Source organism: Myxine glutinosa, chromosome 1 (assembly GCF_964187855.1).
Source record: "Myxine glutinosa chromosome 1, kmMyxGlut1.1, whole genome shotgun sequence".
In the NCBI taxonomy this organism is placed as follows: domain Eukaryota; kingdom Metazoa; phylum Chordata; class Myxini; order Myxiniformes; family Myxinidae; genus Myxine; species Myxine glutinosa.
In genome coordinates, this window is record NC_136261.1 from 382,913,138 (window position 1) to 382,931,421 (window position 18,284).

The 18,284-nt window shown below is 43.7% G+C and overlaps 1 protein-coding gene across 2 annotated transcripts in view; it reads left to right on the forward strand.

Moving 5' to 3' along the window:
* LOC137415995 (E3 ubiquitin-protein ligase TRIM11-like) overlaps positions 1–18,284 on the forward strand; it is a 53,297-nt gene that overhangs the window by 7,678 nt on the left and 27,335 nt on the right. For both annotated transcript variants that reach the window (XM_068101529.2, XM_068101523.2), the window contains exons 2-5: positions 2,871–3,521; positions 7,062–7,157; positions 9,758–9,991; positions 15,652–15,674. In XM_068101529.2, the coding sequence (XP_067957630.2) occupies positions 2,916–3,521; positions 7,062–7,157; positions 9,758–9,991; positions 15,652–15,674 (959 nt within the window). In that variant the 5' untranslated portion in view covers positions 2,871–2,915. The remainder of the gene's footprint in view (positions 1–2,870; positions 3,522–7,061; positions 7,158–9,757; positions 9,992–15,651; positions 15,675–18,284) is intronic.

Below are 18,284 nucleotides of genomic sequence, written 5' to 3' on the forward strand. Positions count from 1 at the left end.
CATTAAAAGTAAATATTGACCTCAGCCAAATTTCAAATGATGTGGGTCTGGTTTTATTCTCTACATGAGAGAATTCCACATTGCTATTTGGGCGGTGTATAAGGGAACATATCGCTGTCTCCATCGATCTTGCCAAGGCCGTAACACCGATCGGCTCAAAATCTTTTTAACTGTTGACTTGGTAGTTTTTACAATGAAGGAAACATGTATCAGGAGTACATACGACATAGCAATTGTGAATGTGACAGCTCTGAGGCGTCTTTCCCTTCGCATCGCAGTGACGGCGAGCACCAACATGGTGGCTGTAAGATTAAAATCTGGCTTCAAGCCCCCTCACCACCCAAAGCCTTCAACCAGACATATTAACACGCTCCTCCCCCTTCATTCCCGTTCTTCAAAGCAAAGTGGTAAAAACTGTTGTAACAAACAAGCCTTCAATTTCTGATATTTTGCCTTTTCATTTGGGGCTCCCAATTGAAGCCCCGCCCATAGGGCGGGTACCATTGCTCGTGTTGATAATCCACCATGGCAAGGAGCACATCCTGTCGATATCGATGATCCTCAAACCTTTTCAATTACATCATCCTTCCTTTAATCCCTTTAACGTACACACATGTCCTGTCCTGTTCTTGAGTACCCTGTACAGCCACGCTGCTCCCACAGAGGGACCAAAGGTTCATAGCGCTCTCTCTGGTCTACACAGCACCGATGCACACAAATGTCACCTCGTCTGTGAGATCATTTTCAGATGTACTGTTGTATTCTTCTCATCTAATAACTTGTTGCCTTCTGTCATCCATTTATGCATTTATTCCGAGGACCAAGGCAATCACACAAGCATGACAAGAAAACTCACACATTCAATCATCACTCTCACTGCATGTCGGGTTTAAATGTCCATTGTACCAATGTGATTATACCAGGTGTACGTACCTTTGGAGCTTCGTTTTTCTCAACCTCCTCTCATTCAGTCATGGATCAGGTGTTGCATTCGTGAAATCACAATGTAATCTCTGTTTCTGTGTTTGTCTACACAAATACAGTCACGTGAAAAAGTAAGTACACCCCATGTAAAGTTTTGACTTTTTCAACATATTTCAACATACAGCTATTTGATCTTCATTTCAACAATATTGACAGATAAAGGTGATACAATATAACAAATATCATGAAAGATTTACATTTTGTAGTCCATTGTATAATTTAAATAAACATAAATGTAAATTTTGCATGTGGAAAAAGTAAGTACACCCCTACATTTATCACTACTTCAAATACCTAATATTAGAATCAGGTGCACCAGCTCAGGTGCAAATGATTAGAACATCGTTAGAGAGGATCCTGGAGGAACCTGTCTTATTTAAATCTCAGACATTTAGTTTGGTTTGCTCTTTGTTGTTGAAGTGTTTGGCATCACCATGCCTAGATCAAAAGAGCTCTCTGAGGCCTTCAAAAAGAAGGTTATAGATGCCTACGAGTCTGGGAAGGGATTTTAAAAGATCTCCACACAATTTGAAATCAATCATTTGACTGTCCGGAAGATCATCTACAAGTGGAGAAGATTCCAAACAACTGCCAACATGTTCAGGCCAGGCCGCCCCAGCAAGTTCAGCCCGAGAGCAGACCGCAAGATGCTGAAAGAAGTCTCTACGATCCCCAGTATGTCATCACGGGACCTACAGGTAGCTCTTGCCACTGTTGATGTCAAAGTGCACGTGTCTACCATTAGAAAGAGGCTGCACAAATTTGATCGACATGGGAGGTGTGCCAGGAGGAAACCTTTGCTGTCCAGAAAGAACATCAGGGCAAGACTCATGTTTGCGAATGAACACCAAGGCAAAGACCAGCACTTCTGGAAAAATGTGCTCTGGACAGATGAGTCAAAGGTAGAGCTATTTGGCCACATTACCAGAAGACATGTTTGGCAAAACCAAAGACAGCATTTGACCACAAGAACCTGATACCAACTGTAAAGCATGGTGGTGGAAATATTATGGTTTGGGGCAGCTTTGCTGCATCAGGGCCTGGGCAGCTCCCCATCATATAATCCACTATGAATTCTTCATTGTACCAGAGAGTGCTTGAGGATAATGTGAGGCCATCTGTCGAAAAGTTGAAGCTCAACCGAAGGTGGACCTTGCAACATGACAATGACCCTAAACATACCAGTAAATCCACCAAGGAATGGCTGAAAAGAAAGAAATGGAGGGTTCTGGAATGGTCAAGACAAAGCCTGGATCTAAATCCCATCGAGATGTTGTGGGGGGATTTGAAACGAGCTGTGCATGCAAGAAACCCCTCAAACATCCCTTCGCTGAAATAATTCTGCATGGAGGAGTGGGCAAAAATTTCTCCCAGTCGATGTCAGAGACTGGTAGACAGTTATAAGAAATGCCTACTTGAGGTTGTTTCTACCAAAGGGGGCAATACCACCTATTAGAGCCAAGGGTGTACTTACTTTTTCCACCTGCGAAATTTGCATTTCTGTTTATTTAAATTATACCATGGACTACAAAATGTAAATGTTTCATGATATTTGTTTTATTATATCACCTTTATCGATCAATATTGTTGAAATGAAGATCAAATAGCTGTATGTTGAAATATGTTGAAAAAGTCAAAACTTTACATGGGGTGTACTTACTTTTTCACGTGACTGTACATTGTCATGAGAAACCTGGCACTCTGTTCTGTTACCTGTATTTGATATGATCGAGTGCACCTTCTGATTGGCTTCTCATCCAGTTTGTAGTTTCATTTTCTCGGAGTGCTAATAATAAAGAGCCATAAGAAGCAAATTGTTATTTTTGTTAATATACTTGTTCTTTCGTTACTTTACGTTGTTTCTAATTCTCAATCTCCATTTGCAGGTTTCAATTAAATTCTGCTTCGTACTCTTCTCTGAACCCAAGGATATGACGTCTTCTTCTTCTTCTTTTTATATTGTAGATAGTTTAGAGATACTCACATGCCCAGTGTGCTTTAACCTCTACAAGGAGCCCATCGCTTTGCCATGCGGCCACTCGTTTTGTCGTGTGTGTTTAGAGACATCCTGGGAGAGCAGGAAAGAAGACAAATGTTGCGTTTGTCCAAATTGTCGTGAGGTTTTTCTACAAAAACCAAAAATGAAGGAGAATGTGATCATTGCCAACTTGGTGGAAAAGATGAAGTTGAAAAAGAGAAAGTTTAGGTTGGGGGTTGACGTCCGACATGCAGAACATGGTTATTCGAAATCAGGGTGCAATGACAGTCACTGTGAGCTTTGTTATCGAGAGGCAGCCAAGAGGTGTGTACCTTGTGAGATCCTCTGCTGTGAGCAACACCTGAAGCCTCATCAACAGAAAGGGCACAAACTGGTGGATCCAGGAGTGAAGATTGAGGAACAAGGATTCATCGAGTACGGAAAGCCAATCCTACTCTACTGTAAGGATGATGGGATCTTGATGGGCGTCACGTGCACGTGTGGAAAACATTCGAACCACAACGTTGTTGGTGTGGAGATTGCTCATGCTGAACTAAAGGTGAGTAAATCAGTGGGGGAAAAAAAGGTTATTGTTTGTATTGTATCCATATAATTTTTTATTCATGGAGGATGCTTGTGTATCGGTCTGAACTTTTTTTTTATACTTTCCGATGGGAAATTTCCCATTTCTGATAACCTTGATACGTCATGGGAGCAAAATATTCCTCACAAATGTGAAATTTCTGGGAATGAGTGTCTTCTCTGAATTATTTACCATATGCTGTTGTTGATCATTCACCTGTAGAAACCGTGAAGGGGAATGAATAAGCTTTTTCAGGTGAACAATTGATAAAAAGGTGAAAAGTAAAAGGTAATTTCACAAAGGGTTCAAAGGTAATTTTACATGAAATGGTAATTTTACATCAACATGATAAGGGTTGAAATCCCACCAAAAGAAGTTCGTTTTGGAATAAGGAAGAATGTTCACTGCCCTGAGATACTTGATCTTCGAACTTGAACACAAATGAAGGCTCACGAAAGATTAATCAACACAGAATTTCATAAATGTAAAAAAGTGTTTTAATATAGCAGAAGCAGTTAGACCCCTCACCCCGAAACCCACACACACATAGTTATGGCCAAAAATATTGGCACCCTTGTACTTTCAAATAACTCACAATTTTCTCGAAAAATAAGTTGAAATTGACAAAACTATTTGGTCTCCACAATTCTTTATTTCACTGTTAATATTACAGAACCTTTGTTTTTGATTCAGAACTTAATATATATATTTTATAATAGAGCAAATGTATGTGGTAATGTTTGTATGTTTATTGTTGTATGTTTGTATATGGTGTTAACACCCAATACACAGTCCGTGAACTCTTAATTACATACTGTTGGAATATACCTTTTGACCCGTTAGAGTTTAGATTGCTGAGACCCCTCAGACCTTTGACGACCCTTTAAGTCCCCCAAGACCCTTAAGACCACCAAGACCCCTGAACACTCAAAATACCATTAAAGACTCCAAAGACCCAAAATACCACGAAGACCCTAAAGACCCTGAATACCCAAAATACCCCGAAGATCCAAAACACACAAAAGATCTGAAAGACCCCGAAGACCCAAAATACCCCAAAGATCCTTAAAGACTCAGAGGAACCAAAAGAATCTTGAGACCCAAAAGACCCAAAATACCCTTAAAGGCCATGAAAACCCAAAACACCCTGAAGACTCAAAACACCCTGAAAACCCAAAAGACTCCGAAGACCCAAAAGACTCCGAAGACCCAAAAGACTCCGAAGACCCAAAAGACTCCGAAGACCCAAAAGACTCCGAAGACCGAAAAGACTCCGAAGACCCAAAACACCCTTAAAGACCCAAAAGACAATTAAATACTCCCAAGAAGCAAAATACCCCAAACACCCTTCAAGACCCAGAGGAACCAAAAGACCCTTATGACCCAAAATACTCCAAAGACCCTGAAGACCCAAAATACCCTTAAAGGCCCAGAGGATCCAAAAAAAACTCTGAAGACCCAAATGGCCCCAAAACACCCAAAACACAATGAAGACCCAAAACATCATGAAGATCCTAAAGACCCAAAACACCATGAAGACCCTAAAGACCCAAAACACCATGAAGGCCCTAAAGACCCAAAACACCATGAAGACCCTAAAGACCCAAAACACCACGAAGACCCTAAAGACCCAAAACACTATGAAGACCCTAAAGACCCAAAACACCATGAAGACCCAAAACACCATGAAGACCCAAAACACCATGAAGACCCTAAAGACCCAAAACACCATGAAGACCCTAAAGACCCAAAACACCACGAAGACCCTAAAGACCCAAAACACCATGAAGACCCTAAAGACCCAAAACACCATGAAGACCCAAAACACCATGAAGACCCAAAACACCATGAAGACCCAAAACACCATGAAGATCCAAAACACCATGAAGACCCAAAACACCATGAAGACCCAAAACACCATGAAGACCCAAAACACCATGAAGACCCAAAACACCATGAAGACCCAAAACACCATGAAGACCCAAAACACCATGAAGACCCAAAACACCATGAAGCCCCAAAACACCCTGAAAACACAAAATGCCCAAAACACCCCAAATACTCAAAACACCCCAAAGACCCAAAATACCCTCAAAGGCTCAAAAGATCCAAAAGACCCTGAAGATCCAAATGGCCCCGAAGACCCAAAAGACCCTGAAGACCCAAAATACCCTTAATTATACTGAAGACCCTTAAAGAGCCTGAAGACACAAAATACAAATACAGAACAGACCCAAAAGACCCTTGAAGCCCCAAAATACCCTGAATACCATGAATACCCTTAAATACCCCGAAGTACCAAAATATCCCAAACACCCTTAAGGACCCAGATGAACCAAAAGACCCTTAAGACTCAAAAGACTCCATAGACCCCAAACACCCAAAACACCACAAAGACCCAAAATACCCTTAAAGGCCCAGAGAATGCAAAATACCCTGAAGACCCAAATGGCCCTGAATACCCAAAAGACCCATAAAGGCACTAAAGACCCAAATACAGAAAGACCCAAAATACCAAAAAGACCCATAAAGACCCCGATGACCCTTAAATACCCTGAAGACCCAAAATACCCTCAAAAACCCAAAATACCATGAGAACCCAAAAGTCCCTGACCACCCAATTTTGTCCATCCCCACCTCCACCCATCACCATCCACCTCATCCCCCCTCCACCATTCCCCCACTTCTCCCCATTATCCCCAATCCACCATCACCACCACCATCCCCCACCCACCATTCCCACCATCCCTCACTCCCTGAGAAAGCAGACATTGTCAAAGATGCATTCCCCTCTGAAACGACGTGTGGTGAGGCACCCGGTTCGTCCTTTTAAATCAGAAAATAAAAAGAAATGGCATTGACAAAATTATTGACACCCTCGACTTAATATTTGGTAGCACAGCCTTTGGACAAAATAACTGCAGTCAAGCGCTTCCGATAGCCAGGAATGAGCTTCCTGCACCATCGAGCCATCTACTGGCAGTGTGGCCCATTCTTCTTGTACAAACTGCTCCAGTTATCCCAGATTTGAAAGGTGCCTTTTCCCAACTGCTGTTTTCAGATCTCTCCACGGGTGTTCAATGGGATTTCGATTCTGGACTCATTGCTGGCCACTTCAGAACAGTCCAGCGTTTTGTCTTGAACCATTCCTGGGTTCTTTTTGAAGTTTATTTGGGATAATTGTCCTGCTGCAAGACCCATTCTCTTCGACGGAGACCCTGCTTTCTGACACTGGTTGAACATTGCACTCCATACAGAAATCCTGAAGACCACAGGATTTCTGTGTGGAATAAGCTAAGATTTAATAATTTTTTTCAGCTTTTTTTTTGTTTTGTACCACTACAAACCAAAGAAACACAAATGTGGATACCAAAAAAAAATTTAATTTCAATTTTCTGGAAGAAATGGTGCATTATTTGAAAGAATTGCAAGGGTGCCAACATTTTGGCCACGACTGTAACCCTCTCCCCTCACGTTCATGATTTTTCACTTCTGTTGTTTCTTTACTCTGTTTAGGGTGTTTTGGCTGCAAAGTATCCTCATGTATCAGAGTCAATGCAGAGTGTTGCATCCCGACTACAGCAGGTTCAAGAAGAGGAAGAGCAAACTGAGGTGGGGATCATCAAGGAATGGAAGTTCTTGGAAATGTGTTGTGCCTCCACCCCTTCCCCATTTAAATGGGGAGGTGCTCATAGGTGCGAGGAAGGTGCTCACACATGCCGTTATGTTTCTCTTCCAATAAGTAATGGTTCTCTTGTGATGGGATGTACAACACCAAAAATTTTAGAAGTGAATGAACTAACTCTGCAAACAAATGAAGCAAGCAGCATTTAATAAGTTAATTAATTGTATAAATAAACAAACAAATAACCTGACCATAGTATGTACAGTGCATTCAGAAAGTATTCAGACCCCTTCCCTTTTTCACATTTTGTTATGGTGCAGCCAGCCTTATGCTGAAATCGTTTAAATTCATTTTTTCCCTCATCAATCTACACTCAATACCCCACAATGACAGAGAAAACAGGATTTTAGAAAGTTTTGCAAATTTATTAAAAAGAAAAAACTGAAATATCACATTGCCACAAGTATTCAGACCCTTTGCTATGACACTTTAAATTGAGCTCAGGTGCCTCCCATTTCTCTTGATCATCGTTGAGATGTTTCTACACCTTGATTGGAGTCCACCTGTGGTAAATTCAATTGATTGGACATGATTTGGAAAGGCACACACCTGTCTATATGAGGTCTCACAGCAGACAATGCATATCAGTGCAAAAACCAAGCCATGAGGTCGAAGGAACTGCCTGCACAGCTCACAGACAGGATTGTGTCGAGGCACAGATCTGGGGAAGCCTACAAATAATTTTCTGCTGCATTGAAGGTTCCCAAGAGCACAGTGGCCTCCATCATTCTTAAATGGAAGAAGTTTGGAACAACCAGGACGCTTCCTAGAGCTGGCCGCCCGGCCAAACTAAGCAACGGGGGAGAAGGGCCTTGGTAAGAGAAGTGACCAAGAAGCCGATGGTCACTCTGGCTGAGCTCCAGAGATCCTGTGTGGAGATGGGAGAAACCTCCAGAAGGACAACCATCACTGCAACACTCCACCGATCTGGGCTTTATGGCAGAGTGGCCAGACGGAAGCCTCTCCTCAGTGAAAGACACATGAAAGCCCGCTTGGATTTTGCAAAAAAAGCACCTGAAGGACTCTCGGACTGTGAGAAACAACATTCTGTGGTCTGATGAAACCAATATTGAACTGTTTGGCTTCCGTCTGGCCACTCTGCCATAAAGCCCAGATCGGTGGAGTGTTGCAGTGATGGTTGTCCTTCTGGAGGTTTCTCCCATCTCCACACAGGATCTCTTGAGCTCAGCCAGAGTGATCATCGGGTTCTTGATCACTTCTCTTACCAAGGCCCTTCTCCCCCGTTGCTTAGTTTGGCCGGGCGGCCAGCTCTAGGAAGAGTCCTGGTTGTTCCAAACTTCTTCCATTTAAGAATTATGGAGGCCACTGTGCTCTTGGGAACCTTCAATGCAGCAAAAAAATTTTTGTAGGCTTCCCCAGATCTGTGCCTCGACACAATCCTGTCTGTGAGCTCTGCAGGCAGTTCCTTCGACCTCATGGCTTGGTTTTTGCACTGATATGCATTGTCTGCTGTGAGACCTCATATAGACAGGTGTGTGCCTTTCCAAATCATGTCCAATCAATTGAATTTACCACAGGTGGACTCCAATCAAGGTGTAGAAACATCTCAAGGATGATCAAGAGAAATGGGAGGCATCTGAGCTAAATTTCTGGTGTCATAGCAAAGAGTCTGAACACTGTCAATGTGATATTTCAGTTTTTTCTTTTTAATAAATTTGCAAAACTTTCTAAAATCCCATTTTCTCTTTGTCATTATGGGGTATTGAGTGTAGATTGATGAGGGAAAAAATGAATTTAAACGATTTCAGCAGAAGGCTGCAACATAACAAAATGTGAAAAAAGTGAAGGGGTCTGAATACTTTCTGAATGCACTGTGTATATCCCCTGCGAATAGCGAGATCCTACGGTACATGTATAGCAAAGGGTGAACAAGATGGATACATAAGCAAATTTTTGGGAGGTGTGGGGTGGTTTAACAGTTGGAAAAAATATCATGGCTTTGAATGGGGGATGACCTGAGATGGTGGTGAACTGCTGACTTGAAGATTGGGTGGAAAGAATGAGATTGAAGAGAGTGCAGAAGGCAGTTCCAAAGGTGGGACAAGAGAGGAATATAAATGAGTGGAGGTGAACAGTAGTTCTGGATTTAGACACTTTCACCAGAATGGGCTTGTTGATGGACCGTGTGCATCCTGCAGATACTTGGGGAGGTGGAGGTGGAAGGGATGGGGGGGGGGGGGGGAGGGGGAGGAGAAGGAGGAGGTGGGGGGGGGGGGGCATTGGGGAGGGCATCTATGTTTTTTACATAATGTGCATCTATTTTCAAAATAAATATATTGAAATCCTTAAGTGTTCATTTTGACTTGTTGGAGGTGGAAATCTCCCATTGTATTCCATAAGCTTTGTAGATAAGAGTGCCCACTTTATTTTACCTTCACAACCCACTCCTGGTACCAGTGATCTAATCTTATCTCGCTGTAATCCATTATATCTTTTGTTAGTTTCTACATTTAATCCTAAAATTTATTCTTGATTCTTGAATAATACAAATGATGATTCCTCCCAGAAATTAGGCAAAGATGCTGAGGACAGGTTGGAGGGGAAGCGAAGGTTGGTGTGCCAATTTGTGAATGAATCTGTGGATCTGATGAAGATTGAAATCAACAAGAGGAAAATGGAGAAGCTTTCTCTTCTTGGGAAGCAGAGAGAGAAACTGGAGCAGCAGATGGAGTTTCTTCGTCAGGGAAAATCCACAATGGACACAGCACTCCAGGAGCTGGAGGCCGTTTCTTTTCTACAGGTGTGGTTCATCACAAACATATTGTTGCGGTTTTGAGAACCCACACAGGTAACATCATTAAAGGTTAAAGGTTGCACCCCATAGTTAGGCCACATGCAACACGTAGGTCACCTTAGAACGTGAGTTATTTCTTAGTCTATGTGAGATAAGGCCATTTCCAATAGTTTCATTGCGTTGTGTAAACCAAATAAGAGTAGGCCACGTTCAGTTTGCAGCCCTCCCTCCAACCGACTCCATTGAGCACTATCCAGTCTGTACCCCATTGCCCCTCGCAGTTTTTTACGCATTAGGCTGGCAGCGTTAGCTGCCAGTTGCTCACTCAAACCAGCCAAATGCCACGAGGTAAGGCCTGGACAAGGGGCGGAGCACAAGGGTGAGGGTGTGGCCACGTCAAGCAGACATCAAGGGCGGAGCGGGTAAGACCCCATCAACCAACCAGGGCTCGAGTGGGCATGGCTAAGGGGCATGGTAAGGGTGTGGCTAGAGGTTCGAGAGGGCTGGCCAAAGCGGCACTATATAACCGCGAGCGCAAAACCCTCTGAAGGACTAATGCGATTACGAAGGACTGGCGAAGGACTTACGCAGCAGCGCTCATTACAGAAGGACTTGAGCGCATCAGAGGACTTTGGTGGAAGGCGCCAGTATTGAAGGACTCGTGTGAGAGGATTGTCACGTTTGGCATTCGTGCAGAAGGACCTTTATGGGAAGGCGCTTTGGTGACATCATTGGGGAAGTGGCGCATTGTACCCTAGCGATACCGGGAGCGCGTATAAAGGCGCCGGTACAACTATTACATACGCAGTGTAATCGCCAGCTTACTGATTCTCTCCCCATATATAATTGTCCGATCCGCGCCACCGACACGGGGTGAACTTGCCTGCCGTCCGCCGTCTACCTCACCATCTGCTTCATGGTACAAGTCGGGGACTGGAGCGAGCTGTGGACGCCATCGGTGGACCCTCAACCCGACCATCTCCAACCCCGTGTGAGTGAGTCTGAGAGTGAGTCTGAGTGCGAATTGGCCCGTGTCCAGTGATAAGTATAAGACTGTATAAGGCTGCCCTGTGTATCTGCTTCTTCCTCTTCCCTGTACATTCTGCTTCTCCTTCCTCTTCTTTGTACAAAGTGTGTACTTCTCTTCCTTCCCATACAATTGTAAATAAATTACCTGTTCTTCCTGTTTTCCTCTTAATTCGATCGTCTCAGTGATTTCTCCATTGGGTAAGCGTGGCACGATCACATCCGCTCCAATCGGGTTAGTTCCTGATAACAGCCCGAATCGCGGCTCGCTTCGCCCGGTTTCCTTCTCTCCTGACAAGGTGGAGAAGTTTTTGTCAAACCTCGACTCTGATTCTGCAACTGGACCAGACGGCATCAGCCCACGGGTCCTAAAATCCTGCTCTGTCGCTCTATCTCTCCCTCTCACTGTTCTTTTCACCCTCTCATTTGCTCAAGGTCATCTGCCAGAATCTTGGAAATCGGCAAACATTACCACTTCACACAAAAAGGTGCAAAAACAGATCATTGCAACTATAGACCAATCAGCCTACTCCCAATTATCAGCAAAGTCATGGAATCCATCATTGCTTCGGATATCAAATCCTTCCTCTTCTCCAATGGCTTGGTCTCCTATCATCAATTTGGATTCAGACCAGGTCATTCTCCTCTGGACATGCTGCTTCTGCTGTCTCAACAATGGATGGAGGTCCTCAATGCCAAACAGGAAATCAGAGCTGTCTCCCTTGACATGTCACATGCCTTCGATACGGTCTGGCACCCAGCTTTGCTCACCAAACTCCCCTCCTATGGTATCCATGGAAATCTCCACTCATGGCTTGCGGACTTCCTCTCTTGTCGTAGTTAACGTGTGGCCCTGAATGGATTTCTCTCATTTCCCCTTCCTGTTCAGGCTGGAGTTCCCCAAGGCAGTGTTCTGGGCCCTGTGCTTTTTCTGGTCTTCATCAATGATCTCTCCGACTCTTTGGAAAATCCTCTCTATCTCTTTGCTGATGACTCCACTCTCTGCCGCTCAATTCCTCATCCCTCAGATTGGCAGTCTGCAGCCTCCTCACTCTCTGCAGACCTGGACAAAATCACAGACTGGTCAAACAAGTGGAACATGTCTTTCAATCCTGACAAATCTCACACTCTTACTATGTATCTCCGAAAAGACCGACTGGACAACCCTCCCATCTACTTTCTCAACAATCCTCAACAAGAAGTTCTGTCGTCAAGCTTTTGGGTCTCACTATCTGCCATGATCTTTCCTGGGAAAACCACATTTCCAAGCTGGCCTCCAAAGTCAGTCGCCGACTGGGCATCCTCCGTCGTGTGAAGTCCTTCCTTGGCACACCTGAGATCCTCACCACATACAAGGCTTTCATCCGCAGCTCAATGGAATACTGTTCTCCCCTCTGGGCCGGTGCTCCTGCCTCACACCTAGCTCGGCTTCACGCTGTTGAAACCAAAGCTTTCAGAATCATTGGAATATCCCATGATGAAACTAACTCCGAGGGCCTTTCACTCACTCACCGCAGGCAGGTTGGTGGTCTTTCTGTCTTCTACCGATTCCTCTCCGGTCTTGCTCCCCCAGCTCTCTCTGTGCTCTGTCACCCAAATATTCCTACAGGTTGCACAAGATCTGCCAGCAACCCTCTTATGGTTAAACTGCCAAAATGTAGGCTCTCTGCTCACCTTCACTCTTTCATTCCTCTTTTCTCCCGCCTCTGGAACAAACTACCCCACTCCCTTCAACCCCATTCCTCCTTCCAGGTCTTTAAAACAGCTGTTCACCACCATCTCTTATCTTCCACCATCCAAAACCTTGATCTTTTCTACCCCCGCTAATTCACCCCAGATCCACTTTTTTGAAATTCCAACTTCTTTCCTGGAAGTCCTTGCAGTGTCCATATGTTTTATACCTCTCCCACCTCCCCCCAAGCTCTTTCCCTCCCACAGATCTCTCGATGTCCCTGCTCTCTAATGTTGTGTTTGTGTCCTTCCTCCTCTCTCCCCATCTTGTCTACCACTCCCCTTATTATATGTTTTATGTGTTGGTTTGACTTTGTGTAATTAATGTTAGCTCTTTCACGAGCCTCGATCTTACATACAAAAAAAAAAAAGGGCGAAGGGGAAACTGAAGAGCTTACCTGTGGTCTGCCGGCAGTTCCCGAATCTGCAGAAAATAACTCTACTAAGCCGGATTTTAAAGGTACAAAAATAAACATGTTTTATTTAACGAAATGCCGATAAGAAGAAAACGCGACGGTAAACTAAATTCCTAAACGGGACGTCCCCCACACCAGACTTGAATACAAACGAAGGGAAAGGTGATCTGGATAAAATAAAAACGTGTGGTTTATCGTGGAACTTAGCTTTGATCAGCTCCTGGGGTCTCGTCAGGAATCGTCCAGGCCCCGTGTGTGCAGTACAGACCCGGCAGTGTTCCTCACATGAAGAAGGCCTCAGTCCGCTCGTCCACGCGCCGCCTCTCCCGTCAACTGCAGCTCTCAATCCCAGACACCAGACGAAGAGGGGAACAAGGAGACGATGCCGGTACACAACCGTTTGGACCCAGAACGTCAAGACGGGGGAGGAGAATCGTCAGCGCACAGCCATCCACCGTCACCCAGAACGCGAACAGGCACACGAGACTCAGGAGAACAAAAGGCAGGGAAGACAAGAGTACCAAGAGCAAGAAGAAGAGCAAAAGGCAAGAGAGAAAATGCCGGTTCGAGAGTTATTTTCACGTCCCACTCTGACATCATCTGTGCTTCTCCTCCAATCAGCGCAGTCCAATACCACAGTCTCAGCTCTCCACCAATCAGCACGCAGTCCGCCTTATGACGTCGCCTGTCGTGCCTTGCCAATCAGCGTGATGCTTCCTACTCGTCCTTCTCTTCACCACCCAGCGAGCTGCTTCTTGCTCCTCCTTTTCTTCACCAATCAGCGAGTTCCTTCTTACCCCGGTCTTCCTGTTGGTAAACTCCCGCCCAACCCGTCTTTCTGGGCATGGCTCTTGGCCTGCCTGACCTTCGTGGTGATGTAGCCGGCTGCGTCCCATCGGCGGTGCTCAGAACTGGCTTCCGGTTGGTTTTACTGTTATTATTTAGTGTAGTTAATGGGCATTTCCTGTGCTATGTGTCTAATGCAGTGCTATAAGAGACAAAGGATAAATCACAGAGGTTTGACGAACAAGATAGTGGTTAACATAATCCCAACAACTAGTTGACATGCCCCATTCCTCGTAATAGGGACAAATACACAACTTGGTCCAACATCCGGGCTAACAAGTCCTTATTACATGGTGGTTTCTACATGACAATTCGAGCATGCTACCTATACAAATCTACCTGGTCTAAAGTCATCACTACCCCACCGACATAACAATATGTATCGATGTATAGCATGAGAGGGAATGGCATGTGAGAAGGTGCAGTATCTGGTGAAGAAGAAGCCACCATCTGGAAATGTACGATGCTAATTAATGCTGTGTTCTATGGTGATCAATAAAGCCTCCATCTCCTAAACTGTAACTCGGCATCGTATTATTGCAATGCAAAAGGGTAGTTGTCCCCCATCGCACCGTGGAGCGAAGGGGACTATGGTTTTCCCCTCCGTCCATGCGTTTGTCCATGCATGCGTGCGTGTGTAAGCGAAGGACCGAATTCTAATTTGGTATGTGGGTGCAACCCACGTCAAAATTCAAGATGGCCACCGCCATATATGTCTGAACCTTGTGAGCAGAATATCTTGAAAAATAAGCGAAGTACCAACTTCTAATCTGGTGTGTGGGTGTATCTAGGCATAAGGAAGAACCCTATTGAAAATGGGGTCGCCACGTCAAAATCCAAAATGGCCACCGCCATGTATGTCTGAACCTTGTGAGCGGAATATCTTGAAAAATAAGCGAAGTACCAACTTCTAATCTGGTGTGTGGGTGCATCCAGGCATAAGGAAGAACGCTATTGAAAATTGGGTCGCCATGTCAAAATACAAGATGGCCGCCACCATATATATGTCTGAACCTCAAAATCCAAGATGGCCGCCGCCATGTATGTGTCTGAACCTTGTGAGCGAAATATCTTGAAAAATAAACGAACTACTAACTTCTAATCTGGTGTGTGGGTGTATCTATGCATAAGGGAGAACGCTATTGAAAATTGGGTCTCCATGTCAAAATCCAAGATGGCCGCCTTGCATCTTCCACTTTGTCAACTCACATCACTTCACCGACGGGGGACCTAGGCGTTACGCTTGTTTATAAGACTGTTTCAGTTAAGTTAAACGTCCAGATTTTTTTTGCCGATCATTGAAATCATTATTTATTACAAATTGAAGTATATAATTGTTGAACACTGCATGGGGTATCGTGTTCTGTTAACTATCTTGTATTTAATAAATTTATAATTCATGAATATGAAATATTTATGAATATATGAATTTAAAAAGGGTAATTTATAAGACTGTTTCAGTTACGTTAAACATCCAGATTCTTTTTGGCGATCATTGAAATCATTATTTTATTACAAATTGAAGTATATAATTCAACACTGCATGGGGTATCGTGTTCTGTTAACTATCTTGTATTTAATAAATGAAAAGAAATATTCATTCATTCAGATATCTTGATCTCATCCTTTGTTTTCTTCCTTTTTCAGGGTTACAAGGATCTGCTAAAAAGGTGAGACTGCATTGGTGTACAACACAATATCAGCACATCCTGATGTTTTTACCCCAATCATGCTTTAAACATTTGAAGATCTTTGGAATCCTCACCTTGTAGAATTGTTTTCACTTCATGAAAAGATATTCATAAAAATGTCAAACTTGGTTCCTTTGATGTTTTTATGTTCCACTTTATGTGAGTGTACCTGGAATAGTCACTGGAGCTTGAAGGAAAGAAAGTTTATTCTAATCTTACCGTTTAAACTGTAAAGCCACTCTCTATTTATATATTTATTTAAGATATATACAGTGCATTCAGAAAGTATTCAGACCCCTTCACCTTTTTCACGTTTTATGTTGCAGCCTTGTGCTGAAATCGTTTAAATTCATTTTTTCCCTCATCAATCTACACTCAATACCCCATAATGACAAAGAGAAAACAGGATTTTAGAAAGTTATGCAAATTTATTGAAAAGAAAGATCTGAAATATCACATTGACATAAGTATTCAGACCCTTTGCTATGACACTTGAAATTTAGCTCAGGTGCCTCCCCATTTCTCTTGATCATCTTTGAGATGTTTCTACACCTTGATTGGAGTCCACCTGTGGTAAATTCAATTGATTGGACATGATTTGGAAAGGCACACACCTGTCTATATAAGGTCTCACAGCTGACAATGCATATCAGAGCAAAAACCAAGCCATGAGGTCGAAGGAACTGCCTGCAGAGCTCAGAGACAGGATTGTGTTGAGGCACAGATCTGGGGAAGCCTAGAAAAAAAATTCTGCTGCATCGAAGGTTCCCAAGAGCACAGTGGCCTCCATAATTCTTAAATGGAAAAAGTTTGGAACAACCAGGACTCTTCCTAGAGCTGGCCACGTTCTATTTTGTTCTATTTTGTACAAGCTATTGAAAAAAATGCGTTCTATTTTGTACAAGTACTGCTACTGCCAAACTGGAGGGTTTTGGAAGTGTCAAGAAAGCTGTTTGTGTTCAACAGTGTTCAAAATATATAACTTCATTGAAATGAAGGAGTTCCTCAATCATCGACTGACATCTGTAGACAGATAGAGTGAACAGATTGCTTCACCCCACTTTGCACATCTCGTACGGGGTAATAACCAAAGGGTTTTCCCTTTTCTCAACTCTATCTTATTCATTCCCTCTTTCCTTCTGCATACAACACAACAACAGGCATTTTAAGGTCATTTTCAATGCTTGAGCGGGGCTTACCCTTGCGGGCCCCATGACGATCTTCTCCATTTTGCCCTATTTTCTACATCTCCCCTTCGTTTAACCCCTTTGCCCACATTTCTTCTTCCACCACCTTTAGCCAAGTCTTTCTTGGTCTTCCCCGTCCTCTACTTCTACATTCATTTCCATCACTCTTCTCAACCAGTCACTTTCATCCTTCCTCAACACATGACCAAACCATCTCAACCTGTTTCTCTTCACAGCATCCATCACAGGCTCTATTCCCATAATCTTTCGCAATTCATCATTTCTCTTCCTCTCTCTTAACGATACTCCACACATCCTCCGAACCATTCGCATTTCCACCCTTTCCAGCCTTTGTTGCTGCTCTATGTTCATTATCTTTCCAGCCTTCTGCATGTGCTTGTCTATATAAGAAAGGGTGGTCTGTTCTGTCTTTATTCTACAAATCTACTTTTCTGATTGTTACCTCCTTTCCTTTGCCCATCTTTCCATCCTCGTCCTCCACTTGCTTCATTTTCTTTCAAATTCCCATTTCCGTTGTTTCCCATTCTTAATTTTCCTTTCCAACCTCCTTTGTCAGCCAACCTACCTTCCTTTTCGCAAAGTTGGTGAGGATGTTGGTTCTCCTTGCAGCAAGCAGTCAGGTGGCTCAGTGAAATTACTGTTACCGGGCGGATAAAAGCACAATATTTGGCATGCGGCTCCTTTCGGGCCTATTAATTAATGATAGCCTAGGAGCCCTCCAGAGTTGTAAAAATTTTTCATGTACAACACCAAAATTCAAAATGGCCGACATCGATGACATTATGACATCGACATCGATGACAATAAGATAGCTTTTCTCGAATCCTGGTAGTCATAAGAAACCCAGGGTGGTTGACAAATTTGGGATTTTCAGGTAGTTGAATGTTATTGTGGACATTATAATAGTACCAATACATTGTAAAATATTGCTACGGTTTTGAGATTGGCACATATTGATCATTAAAGGTTAAAGGGTTGCCCCCCATAGTTAGTCCACGAGCAACACGTAGGCCACCTTAGAGTATTAGTTATGTCATAGTATGTGTAAGAATAGGCCATTTCCACCAGTAATATCTGCGTTGTGTAAAGACATGAGTTTAGGTCCTTTCATTTTGCGTCCACCCTCCAATTCCACCTCGATGGGCGTAATTGATCCCATGCCCCATTTGGCTGATCCACTCCGTTTGTTAAGCTTTGGCTGCCAGCAGCATTTGCTGCCCTTTGTTCGCTCGCTAGTCGAGTAACACGAGGTAGGCCTAAGGGGGAGGAGCGCGGGGTCGGGGTGGGGCGGCGTCAAGGAGCTCGTCAGAGGCGATGACGGTAAGGGCCACCAGCCAACCCAGGGCTCTAAGGGCATGGCGTGATAGGGCGTGGTAAGGCG